At 40.2% G+C, this 25,443-nt stretch overlaps 1 protein-coding gene across 4 annotated transcripts in view; it reads left to right on the top strand.

Moving 5' to 3' along the window:
- cntn5 (contactin 5) overlaps positions 1-25,443 on the top strand; it is a 382,381-nt gene that overhangs the window by 234,726 nt on the left and 122,212 nt on the right. For all 4 annotated transcript variants that reach the window (XM_058751508.1, XM_058751507.1, XM_058751506.1 and 1 more), the window contains 2 exons: positions 7,091-7,214; positions 7,993-8,168. In XM_058751508.1, coding sequence (XP_058607491.1) covers positions 7,091-7,214; positions 7,993-8,168 — 300 coding nt within the window. The remainder of the gene's footprint in view (positions 1-7,090; positions 7,215-7,992; positions 8,169-25,443) is intronic.

Genomic DNA, 25,443 nt, shown 5'->3' with positions numbered 1-25,443 from the left:
TACAGTTGTGAAATAAAAAGTTGCTATCCTATTCTATTCTATTCTATTCCATGGAAGAAACAGACTTCCACAATTTTCTCCTGGTGAGAAAATAGGTTGAAAAGTCCCAGAGGCTTAAACTAAAAGACCAGAGTCATATCTACAGTATTAAAGATAAACTTTCCAAGGTTTTACATTGATGTCATAGTGGTGTCACTCTATATGTGACTATTTCCACGCGCGTGTGTGTGTGTAAGTGTTTGTTTAATAGAAATGTTCCATGAATGTTAAAGGCACTTCATGGAACCGTAGATGCCAATGAAGAACCTTTAGGTTTAAGAGTGTAGAGACAAGAGAATGAATTATTTTGACGTGGGTCAGTTCATAATCACCTAGCAACCACACAGCAATGCCATGGCAAACATGCACAACATGTCTTTTAGTGTAGTGTTTTATTTACAAATTCTATCATTGCATGTCACTTTCTTGGATTTGTACCTCTATTGTATGTTGGTAACACTGGATTCAATGCTATCCCTTTTGGATCTGATATTGTCTCTGCTTGTCAGGATGTGACACTTTTTGTTTTCTGGGAAATATCGCAATAGACTGTGATGTAGAAGAAATATGCTTTTTGTCCTGGCAGTGATGCAAGTTGTAGCGGAGACCCCGGTCACCAGGTTCTTTAAAGCGTCTGGCTACACAGACCGTAGATTTGAGGCTGGTGTGCTGACACCTGGGCAGAGAGCAGTTCGAGACAGTGACGATGTTGCAGCCTGTACACACTGGGATTTATTATACATGCAGCACAGAGCATAAATTATAGAGCCAGAGCTTAGATAGCTGACTCCCAAGCCACTGCAAATGACTAGGTTGTGCCTGAACTCTGCGCCCACAGGTCCTTCATCTCTTCTTTCCCTCTGTTGTCTAATTCTGTTCCTGCACAAAAATATTTGCCAGATTTAGCCATCGCATAGCGGATGTCGAACAGAGGGGGGAGAGCCATTCATGCAGCCCTGATGATTTCATGAACAGCATTATCCTTACAAAAAAGTCCATATAAAAAAAGTACTATAGTACTACAGTTCATATTTTTAGTGAAATACTCCTCTTTATAGGGTTAATTTTTCTATCTAAATATTAAGCAAAGTTCACTGAAGGGTGTTTTTTTGTTTGTTTGTTTTTTTTCTGTGGTAAATGTTATGTTTCATTGACAAACTTGATGGTTGAAACAGCGATTGAGTTATTACATGAGGCATGATGACAGATTTCGGTAAATTGTGCTGTATCTTTCAACATACCTTCTGATGTTCATTCATATTTATTTTGTGCTATAGCTAGTAGTGAAGAGAAAGAGATGTAAGTTTCAGGTGCCTTACATTCTATCTTGAACTGAACCAGGCTTCTGCTTGACTGCTACAGCGAACAGTCAGACCATATTAAAGAGTGCCAAGAACATAGATATGTATGCATAGATTACTTATTAGTGGCTGTTTCTATGGTCCACTATATCGTCGCTGTCGGGCGGAAACCTATGTCCAAATTTTGTCAATTTCATATTTTTTCACAAATCGATGCTATTGGTCAGTCCCCACGTGGGTCTGTTATTTTTACAAATTATTAACCAATCTGAAGTGTTGAAAATGGCTTGAGAGCAAATCTCTTAACTCCATTGGACACTTCAACTGTCTTTTAAGTCTCGTAACTCCACCTCTTCTTCACTCTGCGGTTTGTATTTATGGGAGACAAAAGGGCTGTCTACTGGCGCCAAGTAAGCCTATCTTTGGATAACTCTGTCTGTTTTTTAGACAATAACGAGTGAAAATAGTTAGGTTAGATGCATTTGAGTAGGCCTGTTTTGTTAAAAATCGATAGCTGTAATGCTTCAGTGCAGAAGGAAGCCCGTGAGCCACGAAGGTAAATTTGCGAGCAGATTAGGCTAATTTCCGCCTATTAGACAGCCTAGTCAGCTCATCGTTTTTTGTATCGCATCACTCATAGCTCTTAAACCTTTAAAATAGAGTTTAGGAAGATGTATGTAACCACAGTCGTTAGCTTTGGTTAACTATTGAAGCCTTTTCTCTTGTCAAAATGCTCAACGCGACCGCCGACTTTGTTTGCGTGCAGATTAATTTCCGCCTATTAGACAGCCTCAATTTATCGTTTTATTTTGGTATTGCATCACTCATAGCTCTAACGTTTAAAATAGAGTTTAGGAAGATGTATGTAACCACAATCATTAGCTTTGATTAGCTCTTAAAGCCTTGTATCTTGTCAAAAGGCTTAACGCGACCGCAGACTTTGATGAACACTGCTGGCAGCAGCGACGTCTGTGTCCATACCATTCGTATCAATGACAGCGTAATCTCATATCTCCCTGCTCCCAAGTCATAAATCTTGTATCTCCGATTAAACATGATTTTGGGGAAATGTTGTGTTAATGTTGGTACACAACAGTATATGATAGCAATATAAGGTATAATACCAACTTTAACGATACAATGTTTAATAACTCAAAAAATATGCCTTTTTTTTTTTTTTCCTGAAAAATAATGATTTTGGAGATGCGAGGATTCCGCCCGACAGTGACGATATGTAAAACATCTACCAGATTGGAGCGGTCAAAGCCAGTTCATGAATACTCAAGAGTAAGTTGACTGTGTGTATGTAACCAAAGTTATCCACATGTATGAATAGCTATAGCTAAACCTGTAATATTGGGTTAACAAATCATAATCCATTACATTCTAATCTGTGAAAGGTTATCCCATTTCTTCGGGAATGAAAATCTTGGTGGTTTTTATGATCTGGGTCTGTGTGAAATTGTGCCATCTTGGAAAACTCATTGATTTTTACTGTGAGTGATGACACACTGACCGTTCCAAGATAGAGGATCTATGTTTCTGGAGCGGTCAAATTTGGAACCTATAGGCCTACATATCTATGACCAAAACAGTATGTAGGATTTAGGATCCTACATATGTAAATCCCCACTTACGATTTACATAGTCGAGTTAGGACGATTCTAAGGGCCCCTGAGGGGGAAACGTGATTTCTATTGAGGGAAACGCTAGAGCCCTGCATTCCCTGGGCTTCGATCGGGCCAATTTTCACGTCATAGTTCAGACACGGGCCGGGCCTCGGGCCTGTTTTAGGCTTCTCCTTATTTTTATATTTTAGACATCCATCAATTAGTGATGAAAAAAATTGCCTCGCTGGTGGAAACAACATGAGACCGTGCTGCGACTGTGAAGAGCGGCTCGACGGTGTTTAGAGTCCCGCAGCAGCAGCAGAGAGCGCACCGTCAGCGCAGATGAGGAGTTCTGCTTCAAATACACGCAATACGCTGAAGCTTGCTGCAAAGCCCCAGCAAAAGTAATTACCATGAATGTGTCAGGGGAAAATAGTGAGGAGATATTTGAATTATTTACTAATAAACTAGTGTTTTCTGTGTCAGTGTCGCAAAGATGAAGATGATGATGCTGACTCAACATCTCATTATACGCGCCTTTAGAGAGAAGTGCATCTTCATGGATTATAATGAAAGAGTTTTTGTTTTCGATTTGATTTATTTCATTAAGTAGTAATTTAAAGCTTTCTATAGATATATTTATCATGTCTGTGAGGCATGTATTGACTTTCGGTTCATTTTTGTGAAGCGCTCCTATTCAAGACGAGACGGCGCATCGTTTTCTTTATTTTATCAAATTATTTTATTTATTTTATAAAAAGTTTGTTTTAATATTGTGAGTACAGACAAATAAAAGTATACCCTTTACAATTCCGAATGATGTATTACTCTTACCTTTTATGAGCAAAAATTACGGCGTAAGTTGTTTCCACTGAAAACAATGCAATTGATTGCGCGGGCGCCTCCACGTCCTGCGCTTTAGCTTCGACTCTCCGCACAAACTACTGGATACAGCGCACATTTATCTAGGTTTAATGTTTAAACTTTGTTATATGCTTGAACTGGTTTAGTATATCTATAGATTGTATTTTAGGCAAGTCGATGCCTATCGATGATTTGAGAAGGCTAAATTCATCAAAAATAAGCTATGATCAGCCTGCCGATCTGCTGCTGCTGCTTGGTCGTTACTTTAAGAAAAAATAAACTTATTTAATGAACAAAAAAATGCTCCAAACGTTTTTCAAAATGAACTTAACAAAAAAATTAAACAAAATTTTGAAAATTTGCCATTACATACAAAACTGAACTATTTTAATAGCTGAAACAGTATAACGCGATCGCGATTTCGATCGAGGAGGATTCTACCGGAACGTGATCTGTACAACAACCTCCCCCAGGGCCCGAGTGATTATGCGGTCCAGGGGGCCCAGGATCCGTAGCAACGCCCCTGCATATCTGCACAAAATGCCTCGAATGCACAAGTGAACGTGTCTGCGTGGCTCTGAAGTCCTGTTAGACTCCTGTGCAGAAACACAGAAACTAAACTCTAAAAATCCACAGCGTTTTATTATATTTGTGTTCTCATTATAATGTTACGTAGATGACAGTCACAGTCATAGTTATTAATATTCTGCATTGTTGTTTGTACTGCTCGCGCTGTGCGCTGACGAGATAATCACCATAGTACAACAATGAAACGCTTTACTGCAGAGCAACTCAACCAAAAGCATCTTATACGAGATAAATAACATGTGCATGATCTATATAAACCGGCTGAAATGTTTTGAAATCACTTGTACCATACCTGATTGAAAAAAATCCAGTCTTTCACTGTGTCAATTTGAGTTTTGTTAAAGATTTAAATCCCTGCTGCCATGATGCTCCTCTGTCGGTCATGGATTATGGAAAGTGAAACTTAAATCTATAGAAGTGCTTGGATTTATTCACGCACGTTAAAATATTCATTTAAAGCTTCCTTCTTTTCAGATTCTTATTTACACCATTATCTTAATAGGCTGTATATTGTTTCTTATTGGGAGAAAACCATCTGTGTGAAATCAGACATTTGAGCACCCCATATAGCCAAAATGGCATGATCATAACGCCTCTGCGAATATTCGACTGTGAGACTGGTAGTTGAATCAGGCTCCTAATCAAAGCATCGAATCTTTGACTATTCGGGGTCATCCCTAGTATTTAGTGGTTGAATTTAGTAAGAAAAATGACAGATTTTGAAAGCTGAGACTCTGTAAAGCTGAGACATGGTATTACTGAGATTCTTGTCCAGAAAATGGTGTTAGCATAGTACATATCCAAAAAATAAAAAATAAAAATAAAAAAATGTGGCATTAGCATGGTACATGTCCAAAAAATGGTATTACCATGGTATTACATGTCTGAAAACATACTAGGTCTGTTACTCTGGGTATCCAAAAAACATGATGTTAGCGTGGTAAATGTCCAGAAAAATAGCAAAAATAGTATTAGTATTAATATGGTACATGTCCCAAAAATTGTATTAGCATGATATATATCTAAAAACCACAGTATTACCATATTACGTGTCCCCCCAAAAAAATGTTAATATGTTTGTGAAACAACCTGAGATTTGGGATTGGTCCCATTGTTCAGCATAAACTCCCTGAGCACTGAAGGAGCAGATCTCCTGAGTGTTTCTAATTGGAAGGACTTTACTCAGTAGTAATTCTACTGAGATATGTTATTGAATTCACCCTGGGGGCTGAATATATGAGACAGTTAACAGGATTCCTAATGTGGACCGTCTGCTCTGTAGATCCAGCTGGACTGGTCGAATGAGTTTAAACTGCTTTGAATTGTAAAAACACCATTTTGTATCTGACATACGTAGATAGCCTATATTTGGACCATGCATCCAAATTAATTTCCTTACATGGGTAAGTAGTACAAAATTACATTATGGCATTATTTCCAGTGGAAGGCAAGGATTTTCTTTGAGCCCAGATTTTCAGAGTTGGGCGTATGTCAATTAAAATTTTGGGTCACACTTTATTTCGATAGTCCACTTTAGACATTCTAATAACTATAAGTAACTTTGTAACTACATGTCAGCTACATGTCAACTAATTCTCATTAATTTGCAACTACATGTCTACTAATTGTCAGTAGGGTTGGTTTAGGGTTAGTAGAATGAGTTGACATATACTTGCAAAGTTTCTCATAGTCTGAATGTTGTATGTTGTGGACCCATCAAAATAAAATGTTAGAAGATATTAAGCAGACAGTCTAGTAATACTCAAATGACTGCTAGTTGGCATGTAGTTGCAAAGTTACTGACTGTTCGTAGAATGTCTAAAGTGGACTATCGAAATAAAGTGTTACCAAAATTTGTGGTGGAAGCAAATTGATCTGTTGCTGTAATTGTCATTGTTGATGGCACAGTTTAGTTTGTGTGTGTTTTCTGTTTGTATAATTTAGGAATAACATGGTTTGCAGAATATATAACTCATTTGGCTTTCTTTATGAGGCAGCAGGCTTGTGCGAAAAGACTACTTTCCCATCATTTTTTTGCAGCACAACAATGATAAAATACACAGATTAAAGCATCAGCTACACCCTTAATTACTCACTTTTTCCCTTCTTTGTGTTGTTGTACGAGCTCTAAAACAAGCCCTCTGTCTTTGTCGGGAAAAAAGAGAGAAAGAAATATGAAGTTGCCCAGCAAGTTGTTATGATTATACGGCTGCAATTTTATATTGAGTTAATAAGATTTCTGAACTCATAAGTTGGAACTTCCCAGGAGGACTTGAAGGCAGTGTAAGTGTCTTTCTCAAGGGTACAGTAGTGATAGCTCGTGCATCACCCCTTGCAGTGTTTGAACCCACAACCTTCAGTTACTAACCTAGACTACACACATATCTTGTCCTTGCATTGCATACAATGTCAAATCAAATGTTTTCTTTTGTATGAATAAGTAATGTTTTAATAAAGATTGCATTTATTTATTTATTTAGTACACATATACAATGCTACCACAATACAGAATATTATCACAAAAAAAATAAAAATAAATAACCAAATAATTAAAAAAAATCAAATAATCTCAAACAGAACATATGCCCCCTAGGGTATAAGAATGACCCATAGACTTTAGGGTTATATCATAACAAGTTTCAGCTTTGTAAACCCTGTTTTTGCCTTTCTTTTTACATCTGACCCCAGAGAGCGAAGAGTTCGGTCCAGTGTTCATTCAGGAGCCAGATGATGCAATCTTCTCCCTGGATTTGGATGATAAGAAAGTGATAATGAATTGTGAAGCCAGAGGAAACCCTGTTCCGACCTACAGGTACGGTTTACTCATTTCATTAACATGGATAAGATTTCATTAAATGGATAATAAATGACATTTAATTTCTCTGGAGCTTTACTGTGAATCCTTATTATCCTGCCTGAGTGGCATTTCTGTTAGACTAATGCTAATGACGCAGATGTTGGACTTCTCTCTGTGGATTCCTAATCAGTATTGATATAATGTTCTAGAATCATCATGTTACTCACTAAATTGTACTATCCTGTCATTCAGTGGATGAGCTACAGTCTCACAGAAGTTGTATCTGTTGTATCCAGTGTATCTGTTTCTGCCTGGAGGATCCACTGAACGTCTATAAGCATCAATAAGTATGAGTGTTAGCGAGGTTGAATGATCGCTGATGGGGTTTTGAGTTCTGGGTCGTAATTTAGATCGATATTCCTGTCTAAGATATAAACACGCATAAGGTTGTATGCCAACAAGCTATTTAGTAGTTATAATGTGATGACTACATTCAATCAAAACCTAAAAAAATACACATCTAAGACCAAACTGGAGACAATCCAAAACTAAGACATTCTGAAATTAATTCTATTTTTTTCAATTTAACCTAATGACCAATGCTTACGATATAAATTGTAAAGGTAAATGTTACCTTCATTAGGAAATAAGTGGTCTTCAATTAGTCCCCTCAGTGTAGAAAACTTTATTTAATTGTTTATACATCAGAATTGAACAATAGCAGCTGATTTATTATATTATTATTATTTTATTTTTTTTTCTATATTTTCTAATTGATTAATTGATTTTGCAGTTGGCTGATCAACGGAACCGTTGTGGATGCAGAAGCAGATTTCCGCTACAGTTTGATTGATGGGACCTTAATAATACACAATGCAAGCGAGGCCATTGATTATGGGAGATACCAGTGTAGAGCTGAAAACAGCATCGGCACCGTCCTGAGTCGAGACTCCCTCCTGCAGTTTGCCTGTGAGTAATTTGACAAATTTTGGATGCTGAAATTAAGATTTTAGTACCATTGAGGAACTATCTTTTTTTCAGTTTCATTTTACTAATTTTGTTTTGTGTTTTTGTCAAGTTTATTAGTTTTAGTTATTAAAAAATATATCTTTCAGTTTTACTTATTTTAGTACATCAAGTTGCCTTGGAATGTATTTTATTTTATTTTATTTTATTTTCCTGCTACAATTTTTGGGTTCATATATTTTATTAACTTTTCAGCATTGGCCAGGTTTAGAGTGAAATTTTTATTTTTATTTTTCTATTTCATACTGACATTATTCTCACACGGCATACCCAAATGCTCACCCTAAAACTGCCTGCTTCTAATGCTACTAATTAAAAGTAAATGCAATTAAAGTTATTCCCATGATGCTTTGATCCTTTCCTTAAAATCTAGCCCGAAAGTTTTCTTCATCGATGGAAAAGTGCCCTTAATGCTTTGCTTCACGAAACAAGAGCAAAAAGGGCATTTCTTTCCCTAGTAATCCCTTGGCTTCCCTCCAAAATATCATCACAAGCCACGGAAGCATGCAGCGTGGAGCTAGAGGCGCAATTGCTTGCTGGAAAACACATTGTTAGTTTTGCTTACAGTTTCCCCAGGAGCGATGGCCATAATAGCCTTATTGGCGTACCCAACGGGATTGTGTACTTCACTATTCACTGCCCATGGTGTTTTCTGTAGAAAAACGAACATTTAGTGTACGTGTGATGTAACATTCTTACGAGCAGCAAATGCATTATAGCTGTGGTTAGGAAGCCTGTTTTTCCGCTTCCCAGACTGTAATATTGAAGAGGTGTTCGCTTGTGTTCTCTCGCCTACATGAAGAATGGTATCTGCCTTGCATTTTCTGTTCTCTCTCTGCAAAAAAAAAAAAAAAGAACACTGCGAACGAGATCGTAAAGTCATCCGGTCTTTACTTTGTGTCTCCATATCAGCTGCCAGCCCTCATGAACACACTGTTCTTGTTTTTGTTTTTTTTGTTTTTTTTCTGTCGTCCTTGTCCGTCGCCTGGCTATAACCTTGCTCCGATCATTGTTGCCCATTCTGAAGGCCTGTCGGAGAGACAAAGGAAAGCTCCTGGCAGCAGACATCGGGATGCAGAGCTTTTCCCAGGCCTCCACATAACAAATGGCCACCATTCATCACCCTGTTGGACACCCAAGGATCTTTCACTCTTATTGGCAGGGGACGATCTCATGAGCCTGACATGCGCAACCAGGTTGCGATAAAATGAATTAACCATTATTTCAACACCTTGGCACCAAAGCCAACATGAAACACTATTTGCAACCTGTTTTTCGTCCACATTGTATTTGTGAGTCAAACAAGATATTCAGTGAGTAAAATGTAAGGTTTGACTTGATTTTCCACAGTTGATTGGATCAGAGTTGGCATTTGTTGAGGCTTGATGACATCACCTGAAAAAGCGAAACAATGGCATATTTGAGTAACTGACAAATTGTGCAAATTAACACTAATAACACTTTTATTTGTGATGAACAACATTGAGACTTGGGAAAAACTTGACTGTTTTATAATCAGATTGCATCAGTACCTCCAAATAGTAATACTGAACAGATCAGGATTCACTCTGAACCTTCAGACTTTCACAAATCTAGCTGGTCATTCAAGAACAGAGCTATCTAAAGTGCTCTTAAAAGCTGCAAGAGCTGATTTCTGCTGGCAGTTACTGCTGTGCAATTTCAAAATGATTAAAGGCAATGATTCCCTGTGTGGAGTGCATTGGTCGAGGTCTCGGTTCATGAAATGCAAACAGCTCTTCTGGCTGTCCAGCGGTAGGGGAACATTTAGCTCAGATTTCTTTGTTTGCTGTCTTTGATTGAGGAAGCCAGGCATGAGTTTCCCAGAGATGGTCAATTCGGCCGTTTGGAGAGGGGCCTAGTCTTTCAGCCCGGCCACGGATGTGTCACAGCCCTCCCCTGCTAAGATACCTCTCACAACTCTTGCCAGGGAAACCAGTTGGTTTGCACAGAGTATCCACGGCTCCCCTGGAGATTCAGAAATGTATTTTTATATGAAAAAGTGGAAGAGAAAGAAAACCACTAGTCTGTATTCCTTTCACAGTTTGTGTGTTGTGCCCCAGAAGCATTCCCTGTTGGGTTTTTTTTCTGTCTCTTTGTTTTGAGAAGCAGAACTCCCTGGTTCAAGCTAGTTACCAGGCCACGCTTTGAAGACTGCAGGCAGAGGGAGTGTCTCTGATCTCACTCCCTTCTGAGATCCAGTCCTCTTTCAGCAGACCCCTCCAACGTGGGAGGATGTGACTCAGGTATCATGGCTTAAAAGAGCAAGCCTGTGGATATGTACATAGGGTGGTTCTGTTCAGAACTCTACTCTGTTTGACCACAGAAAATAGGGCCATCAGGAACTGGATTCTCTGAACTAGAAGGTGACTAAAAGTGGCTTCCAATTTAAAGGCCCTGATGCATTAAGGGTGCATAGCGGCTGGGTGCATGTGAGTAACCTTCTGAAACCTAGTGTAAAATCACAATTGACCTATCGGTAAGCCCCGTCCCCTTAGTTACTGTTGCTCCCTCGGACAAACAAACGGAGTTGCTCACTGTCTTTCAATGACAGCTGCAGTGTAAAAACCTTGTCCCACGATGCTTTTGCACAATTTTGGACACAGAAGGTCACCAAACGGGAATTAAATATTCCATGGAGAGATTTATAAAATATTTAAAAATAAATACGGTGGGTAACTGGAAGCGAGGGTTTATAGATCACAATGTAAGCGGGAGAAGTCTCATCACGATCGCGGATGACAACATGCAGGATCAACACTGTTCATATATCGCAGGGTACGATTAAATTAATGTACATTTAACCAGTTCAATATGGAGAGGCACTGAAATGTAGACCTTCGTTTATGTGTTTTTGACGTACACTGTACAAGACGCGAGAACAGTTCGCTATTTAGGTTTTTACGTTAGCATGGACTCACTAACTTTAATGTTAGCTAGTTTTAGCCAGAGATACCTTGCTAAAGCACAAGATAACATTAACGTTCTGCTTGAGCAGATGAAAACTGTAACTTAATGAGTGTATGACAATCAGAAAATGAACGTTTTTGTCTTCATTTGTATTGGGGTGAATACTTAGGGACATTTTGCTCTGTTTTGTTTGGATTCAGGAAATGTTACAAAATAAATTATGTTGCCCATCCTCTCAGGATACCTGGAATCAGTGTTACAAGTACCCCAAGCGCATCGTTTTTCCATTTTTGAAGCATAAACCCCATAAAACCAGTGCGAGCTTCGGATCTTCCAATGTTTCTCTATGGCGCTGAAACCTAAAGATGTCCGAGTTCCGCTCCCCGTGCAGCTGATACTCGACTGCCATTGGCTAGTCTGCGTTCGAGGGGAGGGGCTTACCGATAGGTCAATTGGAACACATGGTCTCATGGATTTCTCAGACATGTGATGTCATGTGCCATCACAGGTCCACGAGATTGCCAGCCATTTGAAACATAGGCATAGTTGATATGGTACAACCACATATATGAAATGCATGTATGTATATATGTATTGGTAAATTGAAAGGGGGAAAAATTATATTAGGACAATAAATGAAAACTTTTTTTTTTTTTTTTCCTGTGTCCATGTGTAAATTGTATGAGCATCCAATCAGACATGAGTTTGCTTAATCACAATGTATGAAGTGTAAATACCCCTTAAAAAGGTCATGTATTGTCTTGACTGACACACCATTATTGAAATGAGAGCATCGGTTCTTGCAGATTCTTATCTTATCTCCCATCCTCCCTTATAGTTGAGAACGGATGAATATCGATTTACCTTACAAAGGTCTCATTTTACCATCCAAGATGAAGGGTCAGGAAAATACGAGATGAGCTCTTGGAAAAGAAGAAAGAAACCCAGTCGACAGATTTTTATCTTTTCTATCCTAACCTGGATCCATTATTTTTACATGGGTTTTTTTATGATGCTCATCATGAGAATCCATTGCTTAGTTTTTGACAGTCCTGTAAATGATGCCAATTTTAGCAGGACCGGCTGCCCTCATAATTTACCGCCGCTGTTACATTAGCAAGCGAAGAAAGAAATAAAACGAGAAAGGAAACTTGTTACATGTCGCCCCGCTCTCATGTTTCATGACCCTAGCTGTCTAAAGATGTGTCATTTATCACATCTTTTCCTTTGACCATGTAGAAACAACAAAAGAAAATCTATTTTCCCATTTAGACTACAGCGGAGAGCATTGATTAGTTATAATTCATATGTCTAGAGTGAATTGACGAGGGCCAGGGATAACGCGCTGATATGGAGAACAAGTAGGCGGCAGTGACAGTGCCTGATAAATCAATAATCTGCGCTGTTACAATGGGATTCCCAGCCTCTCCATCCTGGCTCTCTCGTGACAGTTTGTTGGAGGAGATCACCTTTCCAAGGCCATACATTACACAGCTCATACCAATCCTTCTTTCCTGCCTGGAGCCAGGGAGAAGCAACAGACATTTGCTGCATTCCAACGGCCTGGCCTGCCAGACGCCAGCTTCACATAAATAAGATATAAACTATTGAATTGCTCTCTCTTAAACCTTAAACCTTATTTTTTCCTTTTCTGCAGTCCCAGAGAGGTGTCTTGTCTTTTCTCAGCAGATGCTTTCGTTTTTCATGGGGAAAAAAAAGAAACTTTGATCTCATTCTCTTTCATTGTGAGCAGCCCCCTGTAGGTTTGAGCTTTAAACACAGGTGTTGTGCCTGTTGAAGGCTCTTTGTGCTTTTGCTGCTGTGGAGCAGTGCAAGAAATCCTTGCTGATCACAAATGGACTGAAATGGCAGTTGACCGATATTGGATTTAGCGGATGATGATACTAAGGTAGAGAATAGCCAATAACTGATTAATTGGCTGAAAGTTTCTACTAAACACTAATAGGAATGAAAACATTCAATTCAATGAAAATGTGTGCTGAACTTAAAGGGATAGTTTACCCAAAAATGGAAATACTGTCATCATTTAAAAATACTGTGGAGATCAATGGGTTTGGTTACCCACATTCTTCAAAACCTTCTTTTGTTTTCAAAAGAGAGAAAGAAAAAAAAAAATCCCTTTAACGACTTAAAAAGTAAAGAGATACATATTTAACTAAATTAAATCAAATAAAAATGTATGGTTTTGTTTATGTATTTATTTATTCAAATTAGGTTAATATATATATATATATATATATATATATATATATATATATATATATATATGTATATGTTTTTTTAAATTATTATTATTATTTTTTTTTATTCATTATATGAAATTTAAAAATGGCATACAAGTAAAGAGAGGAGAAGAAAAAAGTACTGTTTCAGTTTTCCTAATTCAAAGTTTCACATTTAATTTAACATTACTTCCTGTTTCTTTGTAATTATTTGCTAGCAGTTAATTACTAGCAATTTGGAGTGAAAATTGTTTCAAATGAAATCATACAGTATCATACATCATCAGTTTAAAAACAAAACAAAACAAAAAAAAAACAGATATCATACTTTCCCCAGCTGATTAATCACAGTAAATAAAAATTACAGCAATATAAAAAAACAGTAAATATAATTATTTTTATCCAAATAAGGGAGTAACATTTAGATTAAGCCAGGTTCTGTAAATACACACACATTTGAATGTAATTCCATGCTCATATTTTAGATGTGTTTATATTTTGCCTTGCTCTTATATTTATTTTGCACGTAACTAAGAGTATTTTCTAAGAACAGAGAAATGTTAATTTAGTTAGTTCAGATATTTTTGAGCTTGAACACATTTTATCAGTGGATCGTGCTGCAGTGAGACTTTGAAGGCAAGAAAAAAGTAATCGCAGCAGTCAAGCTCTTCACAAATGAAGGACTTCAATGAACAAACACTAGCAGTCTCTGCACAAAAGTGAATAAGAAGAATTAATTATTTTAAAAGATTCATTCGAAAACACAGAAACACCACTAACACACAGCCCACTTGCTTTTCAGAGCTCTCTCAAACCCATGCAGCGCATGAAATGCGACAGATTAACAGCTTCTCTGTGGTGGGGAGTGTTAACCAGTACGATTGAAAGGTTGGCAAGCTTATCTTCTGCAGGATGACTGAATTCATGCAGGAGCATCTGACTGTGCACAAATGAAGAGAGAAAGCTAAAGTGTTTTGGGGAATCAAAAGAATGGCAGACTACGAGTTAATGTCCAAAAATGCTGTGTGACCAAGTGATGGAACATAGTGGCCAAACACAAGCTGTTCACAAAATCACAATGAAAGGGAAATCCAGACTGCGTTCTACAGAGTATGCTGCACTTCATAGCGATACTGGCAGCAGTGTTGAATGTCTGGGATTATGCATGTCTGTGCATGTCTATTGATGTCAATTTTCATGGTTACACATTGTAATGATGGATAAAAATGCAAAAGCTTCACAATAATTTCAGAGCCAGCATATGTGTTAGCAGCCTTGTTAAATCATTTACATTTGTTGTTTCAGATCTGAGACAAGACAGTTCAGTCTAGAAATGAATAAATGACATGAAATAACATGCACTGATGAATCACACAGTAAAACCAGAATCTAGGGCAAAGTTATAAGTTTTTTTGTTTGTTTTTTTTTTGTAAGGAAGTCAGGTGGCCAAGCAGGCCATTAGATATTGGCGTTAGGTGTCTTCATGTCTACATGTCCGAGAAAGAAAAAAAAAACTGTTAGGTTATGGTTAGTAGACTAAGTTGAAAAGTTATTTCTAAATTATTTATAGTCTATCAGGGGCTATCAATATATATATATATATATATATATATATATATATAAGCAGACAGTGTGTTAATACTCTATTGACTAGTAATTGACATGTAGTTGCAAAGTTACCCATAATCAGTAGAATGTCTAAAATGGACTATCAAAATAAATGTAATTACATGAATTTAAAAAAAATATATATGTACAGTACGGAAACATATGTACAAAATATGGACATTATATTAAATTATTAATTAAATGATATAATACACAATATAAAATGGGTCCATTTTTTTTCTTTGTTTTCATTTAAATCATTAGGAATTGTTGGTGTTTTACCATAATATTAAATTATTAACATGTGACGTGCTGGCAAAATGAGTCAGAATGCATACTGGCTAATTTTGAGCTACAGGCAAAAAAAAATGAAACATTTTGATTTTGGTCAAATTTGAGGTTTTCACAAAAATGAGTTCATCAAAACCTTGTCTAGTGATCCCAATGCTCCAAATAGTAATTAAACATCTAAAATGATCTTTATTTGTACGTTTTCTGAAAGGAGTAACTTTTCTCCACTCGCTTCTCACACTGACTGTCTTCCGAAGCACCTGCATAAAGAGAACACTGATGCAAACATAATCTGTTATGTCTTAAGTGAACATTTAGGGAATTTTGGGGGAAAAACATTGGATGTGTAACATTTATATTAGATCCGTGCATTACAGTAAGTCATAATATAGGCCATCTGTCATACTAATGTTAATCAAACAATAAAAGAGGGATTCACTCGCTGCACTTGATTGAACTGCTTTTGTATTTTTACTAATCAATGTGTTTGTAATGAGCACACTAAAGTGATTTTTGCAGTTGATTATTAGTTTTTCTTACTCAGTGCTTTTGTTTAGATGTAAAAAAATAAAAATAAAATATACACTTGTCTCTTTCTTTGCATCTGTTCTTATTTATAACAACAAATATTGTGATCTACATACAGTGTGTGTGTTACGCGGATGATGAGACGTGAGACGTGCGGATCCATGTGCAAGCTTTTATTGACAGGAGACGTGGTCTTAACAGGCAGGGTCGAACAATGGCAGACAGGTATATCATAGGCAATGCAAAGAGTAATCTAAAACGGGCGTGGGTCAGACGACAGCGAACACTATCCAAAGGGGCTTGACAAGAGAGGTAATCCAAAACGTAAGCAATAGTCCAGGCAGGGGAAAACACAATCCGAAACAGGCAAGGCAAGGCAAGGCAAGACAAGACTAGGGAAACTAACAGGGCTCTGTAGGGCAGCGATAAATGCATACAATACTCGGCAGTGAGGGAGAGAAAGTCCATGGCTTAAGTACGGTGTGCAAATGGGAATCAGCTGTGTGCGTGTCGTCAGTGCAGTGAATGATGGGAACTGTAGTCCGGAGGTGTCGTGCAACAGTTAGTGTAGTGCAAAAGTAACTGTGGTGAGTGAGTGACCTCTGGTGGTGAGTGAATGGAAGTTCACAGACCAGATTCGTGACATAGCCAGCATGGCTGGTTCAGAACGGGGCAAGAGTTCAGAGATGGCCCCCATAGCTGTGACAGGGCAGGACGAGAGTTCATTGACGGCCTCCATAGCCGTGACATGACAGGGCAAAAGTTCAGTGACGGCCTCCTTAGCCGTGAAAGGACAAGGCAAAAGTTCAGTGCCGGCCTCCTTAGCCGTGAAAGGACAGGGCAAGAGTTCAGTGTCGGCCTCCTTAACCGTGACATGACAGGGCAAAAGTTCAGTAACGGTCTCCTTAGCCGTGAAAGGACAGGGCAAAAGTTCGCAGACGGCCTTCATGGCCGTGACAGGGCAGGACAAGGATTCATAGGCTGATACCACTGACACCTCTGGAGGTTCTACAGCAGTACCATCAGGAAACAGGGAGAGCTCAGCCACGGCTCCGACCGCTACATGACAGGCTGTAAGTGTATTGTTGGGCGCCACCACCTTGCAGGGAACTGAAGGAAGCACCGCTGCTTCAAAAGGTTCTGCAGCATGCGCCGCCACCTCTGGAGAGACTGTAGTGGCCTCCATTGCTTCGGGGAACACAGTAGCGGGCGCTACTACCTCAGGAGGTTCTGTAGCCTCAGCCGCCACCTCTGGAGAGGTCATATTGGACACGGCTACCTTGAGCAGTTCTGTGGTGGTGTACGCAGCCCAAACGCAACAAAGCGATCCCCAACATGGGAAGCGCTGCAGACAGGGGACTCAGTTCAGGGACATAAGGGCTAGAGTGAGTGAGTTTGGGGATACCAGCTGCGCATGCAGACACCAGCGGTGCATCCCTCACACTAGATACCAGACTAGGATTACGAGGAACTGACCTTGAATATCTGGGTGTGTCAGCGGAGACGTGACCCGAATCTGGAAGGTCAGCGGAGACGTGCTGTGACTCTGGACGGACAGCTGTGACGTGCTGTGACTCTAGCTGTGACGTGCTGTGACTCTGGACGAACAGCTGCGACGTGAAGATCAGCTGTGACTTGGCTTGACTCGTGAAGATCAGCTGCGACTTGGCTTGACTCGTGACGATCAGCGGTAGCTTGACTGGATTCATGAAAATCAATGGTGACTTGACTGGGCTCTTTAAGATCTACTGTGACTTGACCTGGCTTATGACTGGCAGAAAGAACATGACTGGGTGTTGTTGTGGCCGCCATTTTGTGAACGGGCTCCGCTGTCACCGCCATTTTGTGAGCGTGCTCCTGTGCGGTTGCGATCACACAATTGAGTGCGGTGTCGCGTTCCTCCGCGACACCCACAGTGAACGATGAACCAACAGTCAATAGAGCAAGGTTCATAAAATCCCTTAGAGACAAACGGGGACCTTCAAGGGTTAATAGTGATTTGAGCGGCTGGTTAATGCCCTCACAAAAGAAATCTATTAGCACACAGCCCGGCAGATCAGAAAAATATGCGAGCTCTAAGTATTCTTGTACATAATCCTCGAGCAATTGCAAACCCTGCTCGAGGGTTAATAACAGTCTTGCAGTGTCCATACCTGGCCAATATCCACATGAAAAGCCACTGGATCCTTGTGCGGCCGAGTATTCTGTTACGCGGCTGACGAGACGTGAGACGTGCGGATCCATGTGCAAGCTTTTATTGACAGGAGACGTGGTCTTAACAGGCAGGGTCGAACAATGGCAGACAGGTATATCATAGGCAATGCAAAGAGTAATCTAAAACGGGTCAGACGACAGCGAACATTATCCAAAGGGGCTTGACAAGAGAGGTAATCCAAAACGTAAGCAATAGTCCAGGCAGGGGAAAACACAATCCGAAACAGGCAAGGCAAGACTAGGGAAACTAACAGGGCTCTGTAGGGCAGCGATAAATGCATACAATACTCGGCAGTGAGGGAGAGAAAGTCCATGGCTTAAGTACCGTGTGCAAATGGGAATCAGCTGTGTGCGTGTCGTCAGTGCAGTGAATGATGGGAACTGTAGTCCGGAGGTGTCGTGCAACAGTTAGTGTAGTGCAAAAGTAACTGTGGTGAGTGAGTGACCTCTGGTGGTGAGTGAATGGAAGTTCACAGACCAGATTCATGACAGTGTGTGTGTGTGTGTGTGTGTGTGTGTATGTGTATATATATAATATATGTGTGTGTGTGTGTGTGTTAATATAGTAATGATCATTAACAAAATAATTGGAGAAATAATGCAACATTGCTAGGTGATTTTGCTTTGGGACCTTCAGAAACATTTACTCGATTTTTCTCAAAATTTACTTTCATTGCTGATCCAATCGACTTCAAACAGTATAGCTCAGTCATTTTTTTGTCCAATTCCAACAACTTATATATCCTTTTGAAGGTATTTAATGAAAATAAAAATTACAAATTTTTGAAAATTTGCTTATTGTGACTCTTTTTGCCAGCACCAGTCACGTTTCATGTTAAGAAATAAAATAAAAAGCATTATTTTATGTTATGTTTTTTTTTTTATTATTATTATTTATTAATTCCCTGTGCTGCAAATTCTTTACCTAATTTGTGTTTTTACAAAACTGAATCCAATATTTGGCAATAATATAGTTTTATCATGACAACTCTCTGAAGATTTTAGCATGGTAATGTATATGACAATGTTAATGCATTTGGTCTTGGCGGAATAGATCAGCTATAGATCTGCTGCTGCTGGATTGCTGCTGCTGTTGGTTATTGCTGTAGTTGTAAATTATTGCTGCTGTAGCTGCAAGCAAGTACAGGAACTTGCTACTGCCAGTGCATAAGGCTATACAGTGCTGTGAGTATTTAAGACCTACTGCTGCTGCATATAGCATATAAAATTATAAATTAGCAGATCTATACAGGTGGAGCTGGGGAAGGTGGAGGGTTTCAGAGGAACTCTGAAAGCGCACTGCAAAATGCTCAAGTGGATGCTAACCAGCCATTTAAATGTAAAGCAGCAAGGTTTTTGGCTGCGTATACAACATGAACCAATCAGCTTGTGCCAAATCGTTTAACACTGTGAATGTTATCAGTTACTTTAAGCACCCATCAGCCTGTGCCATCTAGCGTTTCAGGAAAGAACTAGGCATTATAACAAGAGACTTCTCATTTTTTTTTACCAAGAACACTAAAAGAAAAAAATACAAAAATTATCAATCAATCAATTAAATAAATAAATAAAAATACAAAATAAAGGAAGATGTTATACTTGGTGTAAGCAAATTCAGTACATTTTAGCACAATGCAATAACTAGAATTTTCAAGAAAGAGGAAAAGAGGAAATGACCGGGTCTCTGGGTCAAAATGACCGGAACACAACATGAGGGTAAAGTGATTTTGTATGTTTGTAGTGCCCTTTGGTTTGGCTTCCTTTAATTGAAGAGCACTGGGCTTCCAACAATTTCATGATTTATTTTCACTTTTTATTATATGAGGTATTTAAGGTATTATTATGTTATTTTTCCATTTTATCTGCCCACAAAGAGCAGATTTTAAAAGCAGTTTCAGTCAGACTTTGACATGTAAAGCACATACAGCATGTCATATGTTACTGCAATGTTCGTGAAATGTTTCCACTCTTTCTGTAATGTATTTATTTCACTCTTTGAAGTCAAGGTGTTTCTTGTTGACCTGTGAGCTTTATTCTGCCATGCTGTACACATATAGATGTTTATATATTATGTAAGAGCACATGTCAAGGTTGTGCTTTTCAAATCATACGTTCCACCAGAGAATATAGTGGTCTGTCAGATGTTATAATAGACAGGGGCAAAGATCAGCTATTGTTCAGTAGAAGTGATTTACCGCATTGTTGTGTCAAAACCAGTCATGTTAGCCTAGATATTTTAAAACCTTCAGTCAGGACAGACCAGATGCCTCACTTTAGAGCCAATATGACTTTTGTTTTCAGAGCTGATGAATAGATGTAGTGTAGTCACAGTATGGATGTGGATTGCGAGTGTTGTTTCTCGTTTGTGTGGATTATGTTGCTTGATATGCAGAAATTAACCACGCTTGGTAGTTTCTCCCAGGCCCCCCGATGTCACTGCTGCTGTGTGAAATTAAAACTGCCTCACTTCAGTTTGAAAGGGGCTAATCAACACCACCCACGACCAGGGCAGATGAAACAGCTTGTCTCCTGTCCCATAAACTCTGTCTTCTGTTCTGTCTCAACCCACAATGAGGAAAGAAAGAAAGAAAGAAAAAAGAAAGAAAGAAAGAGAAATAAAAAAATAAAAAAAGAAAGGATTAATTACCCACATGTCTAAGCCTGCTGGAACTCTTTCACATAGTGCATACAATTACTGGCACATATCACAGGGAGGCCAGCGGAGATGTAGGAGACGATGGAGGGCTGGACGGGACCAGCGGAGATGTAGGAGACGATGGAGGGCTGGACAGGACTGGCCCTGGAGAGGAGGGCTCTGGAGGGCGCTTGCGAGGAGCAGGCTCTGGAGGGCGCTCGGGAAGCGCAGGCACAGCATAGTTCTTACGAGGGGCTGGCATTGGCCTGGGGGGAGCCACGACTGGAAGGCTTGCCACACGCTTGGCGGGCTTGCTTTGGCCGCGAATGACGGCGGGCTTGCGTGGGCCGCGTACGGTGGCGTTAATTTCCCCACGGACGGCGGCCTCGGGATAGCCACGGATGGCAGCGTTGAGTTCCCCACGGACAGTGGGTTGCATTGGCCGCTGACGGCGGCATGAATTTCCTCGCGGACGGTGGGCTAGAGTGAGCTGCGGACAGCGGCGTGAATTTCCCCGCGGACAGCAGGCTCCTTCCCAGACATCGGAAGATCCCTTCTCTCCAACTCAGTCCAGTGGTGTCTGGGAGGTCCACGGGGAAATGGTAATCGGCCCCCGAGCCAGAACAGACGATTGAGAGTGGCGTCATCCACCGTTGCGAGCTTGCAGAATTCCCCAGCGTACTCGTAGAAGGGGAGATCTCGATAGGCTAGGGCGGCGAATTGTTCGGCAGTTTCCATGCCGTGGGAGAAACAGGGAAAAACAAAAAACTTTTCAAAAAACGGGAAAACAAAACCGGGGAAAAGGAACGCCGCTCGTTATTTTTGTAGGTCTGCTGTTCTGTCACATATCACAGGGAGGCACGGAGACGAGAAGTTCACACAACGAAAGTCTTTAATTTCCAGAAGGTAGTCAGGGATCACAGGCAGGGAAGACATACAACAGCAGACGTGAAGACATAGAACCACAGGGCTTATAAACCAAAGCAAATCAATCGAGGAAGAACAGAAACAGGTGAGGAGTAATTAAACACGGCTGGAAACTAATCAGGGAAAAAAAATGGGAACAGAAAAACCAAATGAGGGCAAAACGGAACAAACACGTGACAATTACATGGAAAATAAATAATTATATGAACAGCCATACTTGACGGAAAGTTGCTGAATTTTCCACTGCTCTTAGAAAGGAATAACAAGCGAGATCTCTTTATTATCTCGTGTACTTAATTGTATTGAATGTGCACTTGTAGTGTACTTCAAATCTTAAAAGTATTTTAAAAACTGTACTTGAGATAATGTAATTAAATATATTATAAATATAATTAATATAAAGATAATATAAATACAATTAAAGAATATGTTTCTTAATACACTTATGTATACTTTCTAATCAAGTCAAATGAAAAGTTTTACATTAAAGTACATTGTAAAGTATTTTGGTCCCACTTTATATTAGGTGGCCTTAACTACTATGTACTTACATTTAAATTAATAATTTGGTACAATGCACTTATTGTGTACATACATGTTTTTACATTGTACTTATGTGTTTTAAAATACCTATATGTAATTACATCTGTAATTAATTTCTGTAATTACATTTATAATTACACTGTTGACCCATCCCTTACACCTTAGCCTACCCTTAAACCTACCCATACCACCAAACCTGTCCCTAACCTACCCGTATCCCACCTCAATAGCAGCAAATGTGTTTTGCAATACAGTATGACCACAATAAGTACATTGTACTTATTTTTTTTATGCAAGTACATAGTAGTTAAGGCCACCTAATATAAAGTGTGACCAGTATTTAATGTACTGACTAACATACTAACTTGACTGATTATAATTTTAACTGTTTAGATTTTTGTCCTGGAAATGAAACAAAAACACAAAAATAAAAGCTGCTTCGAACGCTTTGGGAATGCCTTCAGCAAGACCATGCTCTGAAACATGTGTGTAATCAAACCAATGGATGGGTGCGACGTCACGGACTGGGTGACGTGTGACCAGGAAGCTATAAAAGCACGTAAGGTGGATACACCGGCAGCTTTTTTCATTCAGTGATGGTCGTTGGGTTCGCAGGTGGATTTCGTGGAGGGAATGGAGACGGGTGAGTCCCTTTCTTCTTCCTCTGCCAGAGGATCCAGTGCCTCCCAGGGTTCGGAAGCACACTCCGATGGAGCAGTTTCTTCCCCCCCATTGTGAGGATGCGGCGCTCAAACTATCGTCCTCCGCCGAAGAAACCACCCCAGTCTGCACAGTATGAGAAGCTTGTGGAGGTGATAACTTGCGCTGTGGTCAAGTTAAATCTTCAGTGGCCCGCCGAGAAGCAGGCTGAACCCTCAAATTAGATCTAAGCCACTCCCTCCACGCCGGGGTTTGCCGTTTTTCCCCGATCTCCATACTGAGGTTTCGAGATCGTGGGCAAGACCATATTTGGCCCGCCTCTTTAGTCTCTCTCTCATTGATTACAGCAACGTCTCGGGACTAAATGAGCGTGGTTATAGAACGATGCCCCGGGTTGAGCAGACGCTCGCAGGCTATCTGTCTCCTGGTGTGGCATCGTCTCTAAAAGCCCTGGCACTGCCCACCAAGCCGCTGCGTACTACATCGATGCTGGTGCTTGCTTGCATACAATGGCAGTTTTGCAAGCATACCAAGCAGACCTGCTGAAAGAGCTGTATGAGGGCAAGGAAGTTAAATCTGAGGATATTCAAGAGCTAAGAAGAACTGCTGATTTGTCTCTTCGTGCCATAAAGGAGACCACGGTCTATGGCAATCGGGCGGTCTATGGCAGCCCTAGTGGCCACGGAGAGGCATCTCTGGTTGACCCTGTCAGGTATAAAGGGTCTTCCTCCTCGACGTCCTGCTTGCGCCCTTCTGGCTTGTTCGGCGACTCCGTCAACTCCGTCGTTGACAGGTTTCAGGAGGCTCGTAAACAAGCAGCGGCGTCTCATCGGTTCTTGTCTCGCCGCTCTCTAGTTCAACCGTGTACCTGCTCCTCGTACAGAGAGGTGCAGAAAGTGAGCATCGCGACTCGCACGCCCCCTCGCGAGTGGGGTTCGCGAAAGGAGCAACGCTCACAATCAAAGACTTCGAAGCCGAAGGTCGATCTGAGAACCGTCCTTCTTGCTAAGAAGTCTTCGACAAAGAAGCCCTGATGTTTGTGTCCCAGGGCTTCTGAGGGTTGCCCCCGCTGGGGAAGAGCAGTGTACACCTCATTATATGGTGCCCATCTCTCCCCAGTACCCTCAGGAGACCGAGCTGTTAACCTGTTAACCCTGCCACAGCCGGTGCTTCAGAGCACAGCGGTCTCCAGCGAGTGCACATCCCAGTGTCCGCACGGAAACGTAGTGGCTCTGAGGGGCTCGCTACCTCTGAGGAGGTCTCCTATTACACCGGAGGTCAGTCTCGAGAGACTGATTCCCTTAGTAGATTTTCTGGCAGCTTCTGCCAAATATCTCAAAATGGGTCCTGCAGACTGTAGAAAGAGGTTACAGAATTCAGTTTGGTTCTCCTCCACCTCGTTTCAACTGGATTGTTTCCACTGTGGTGGGTCCCGAGCAGGCTAGAGGTTAGAACAAGAAGTAAATACTCTGCTGAGGAAGGAGGCCATCAAGGTGGTCCTCGTCTCCTGCCATACTTCCGGCATCCCTGCGAGCACTTCCCTCATTCTCCAGAGGCTGCCGGTGTATCCACCTCACATGCTTTTACAGCTTCCTTGTCACACGTCACCCTGTCCGTGACGTTGCGCCCATCCATTGGTTTGATTACACACATGTTTCAAAGCATGGTCTCACTGAAGGCGTTCCCAAAGCGTTCGATGCAGTGTCTCATTCCCTCATGGAACTAGGGTTACATACGTAACCTTGAGACGTTTTTCCCTCCACTGGGAAACTTTTTCAGAAGGTATAAAATATTGTTTTATAAAAAAAAAAATACTGCTTAAAACAAACATAACTGAGAAGTTGTCTTGTTTTCTTCCTCTAGATCTGGAAGCTAGTTTTAATTAGCAAAAGCTGTTTATCACTTAGAAAAAAACCTAGAAAAAAGTTGTTATCGTTTAGTTCCTTGCACGAATGTGGCTGCTAAGCCAAATTAAGTGTCATTCCAGTCGAACTCTGGTTGTGTCATTATATTTGTTGATATGTCAGCACAGCGATGCTTAACTGGGACATTTATTGATTTGCTGACCTCCATAAATGCTGCTAACGTTTCATTTCCATTTGCACCTTGTTACCAAGAGCTTAGAGAAGTGTAAGTTCTAAGTGCAGACTCAAACTAAGCCAAAATGACCTTTAAAAAATTAAGAGTTGAATTGGCCCAGGAGCCCCAGGGCTGAACATGTGTCATTGAATGCTCATGTTGTGTGTAAATCTTTTTTTTTTTTTTTAATTGTTTCATTGTGGTATTTGCATAAATCAGTATGATTGATTGTTTCCACTGAAGCTTACATATGGTAGTTGACACTCTCACTGTACCCTAAAAGGCAGACTTTATTATTATGGTATTTGAGATTTTGAGGTCTTTCAACATTTTTCACATAGGAAAGAAGTCAGTTGTGTGATATCTTTATATCTCAATATTTTCTCCTAGAGGGCTTTGAGATTAAATGGAGACTCTATCTCCTTGCTTTTGATGTGTTTCTCCTGAGAAAAGACTCCTGTAATTTTTAGTTATCTGTGCCCGTATTCATAAAAAAACTTAGTGCTAAGAGTTGCTCCTAGTAACAAAATTCTAAGAAAATTCTTAGAAATGTGGGTGTTTC

The sequence above is a fragment of the Onychostoma macrolepis genome, chromosome 18 (genome assembly GCF_012432095.1).
Source record: "Onychostoma macrolepis isolate SWU-2019 chromosome 18, ASM1243209v1, whole genome shotgun sequence".
NCBI classification, from domain to species: Eukaryota; Metazoa; Chordata; class Actinopteri; order Cypriniformes; family Cyprinidae; genus Onychostoma; species Onychostoma macrolepis.
Note: the sequence above shows the minus strand (reverse complement) of the source record. Positions and strands in the feature narration are given on the sequence as shown.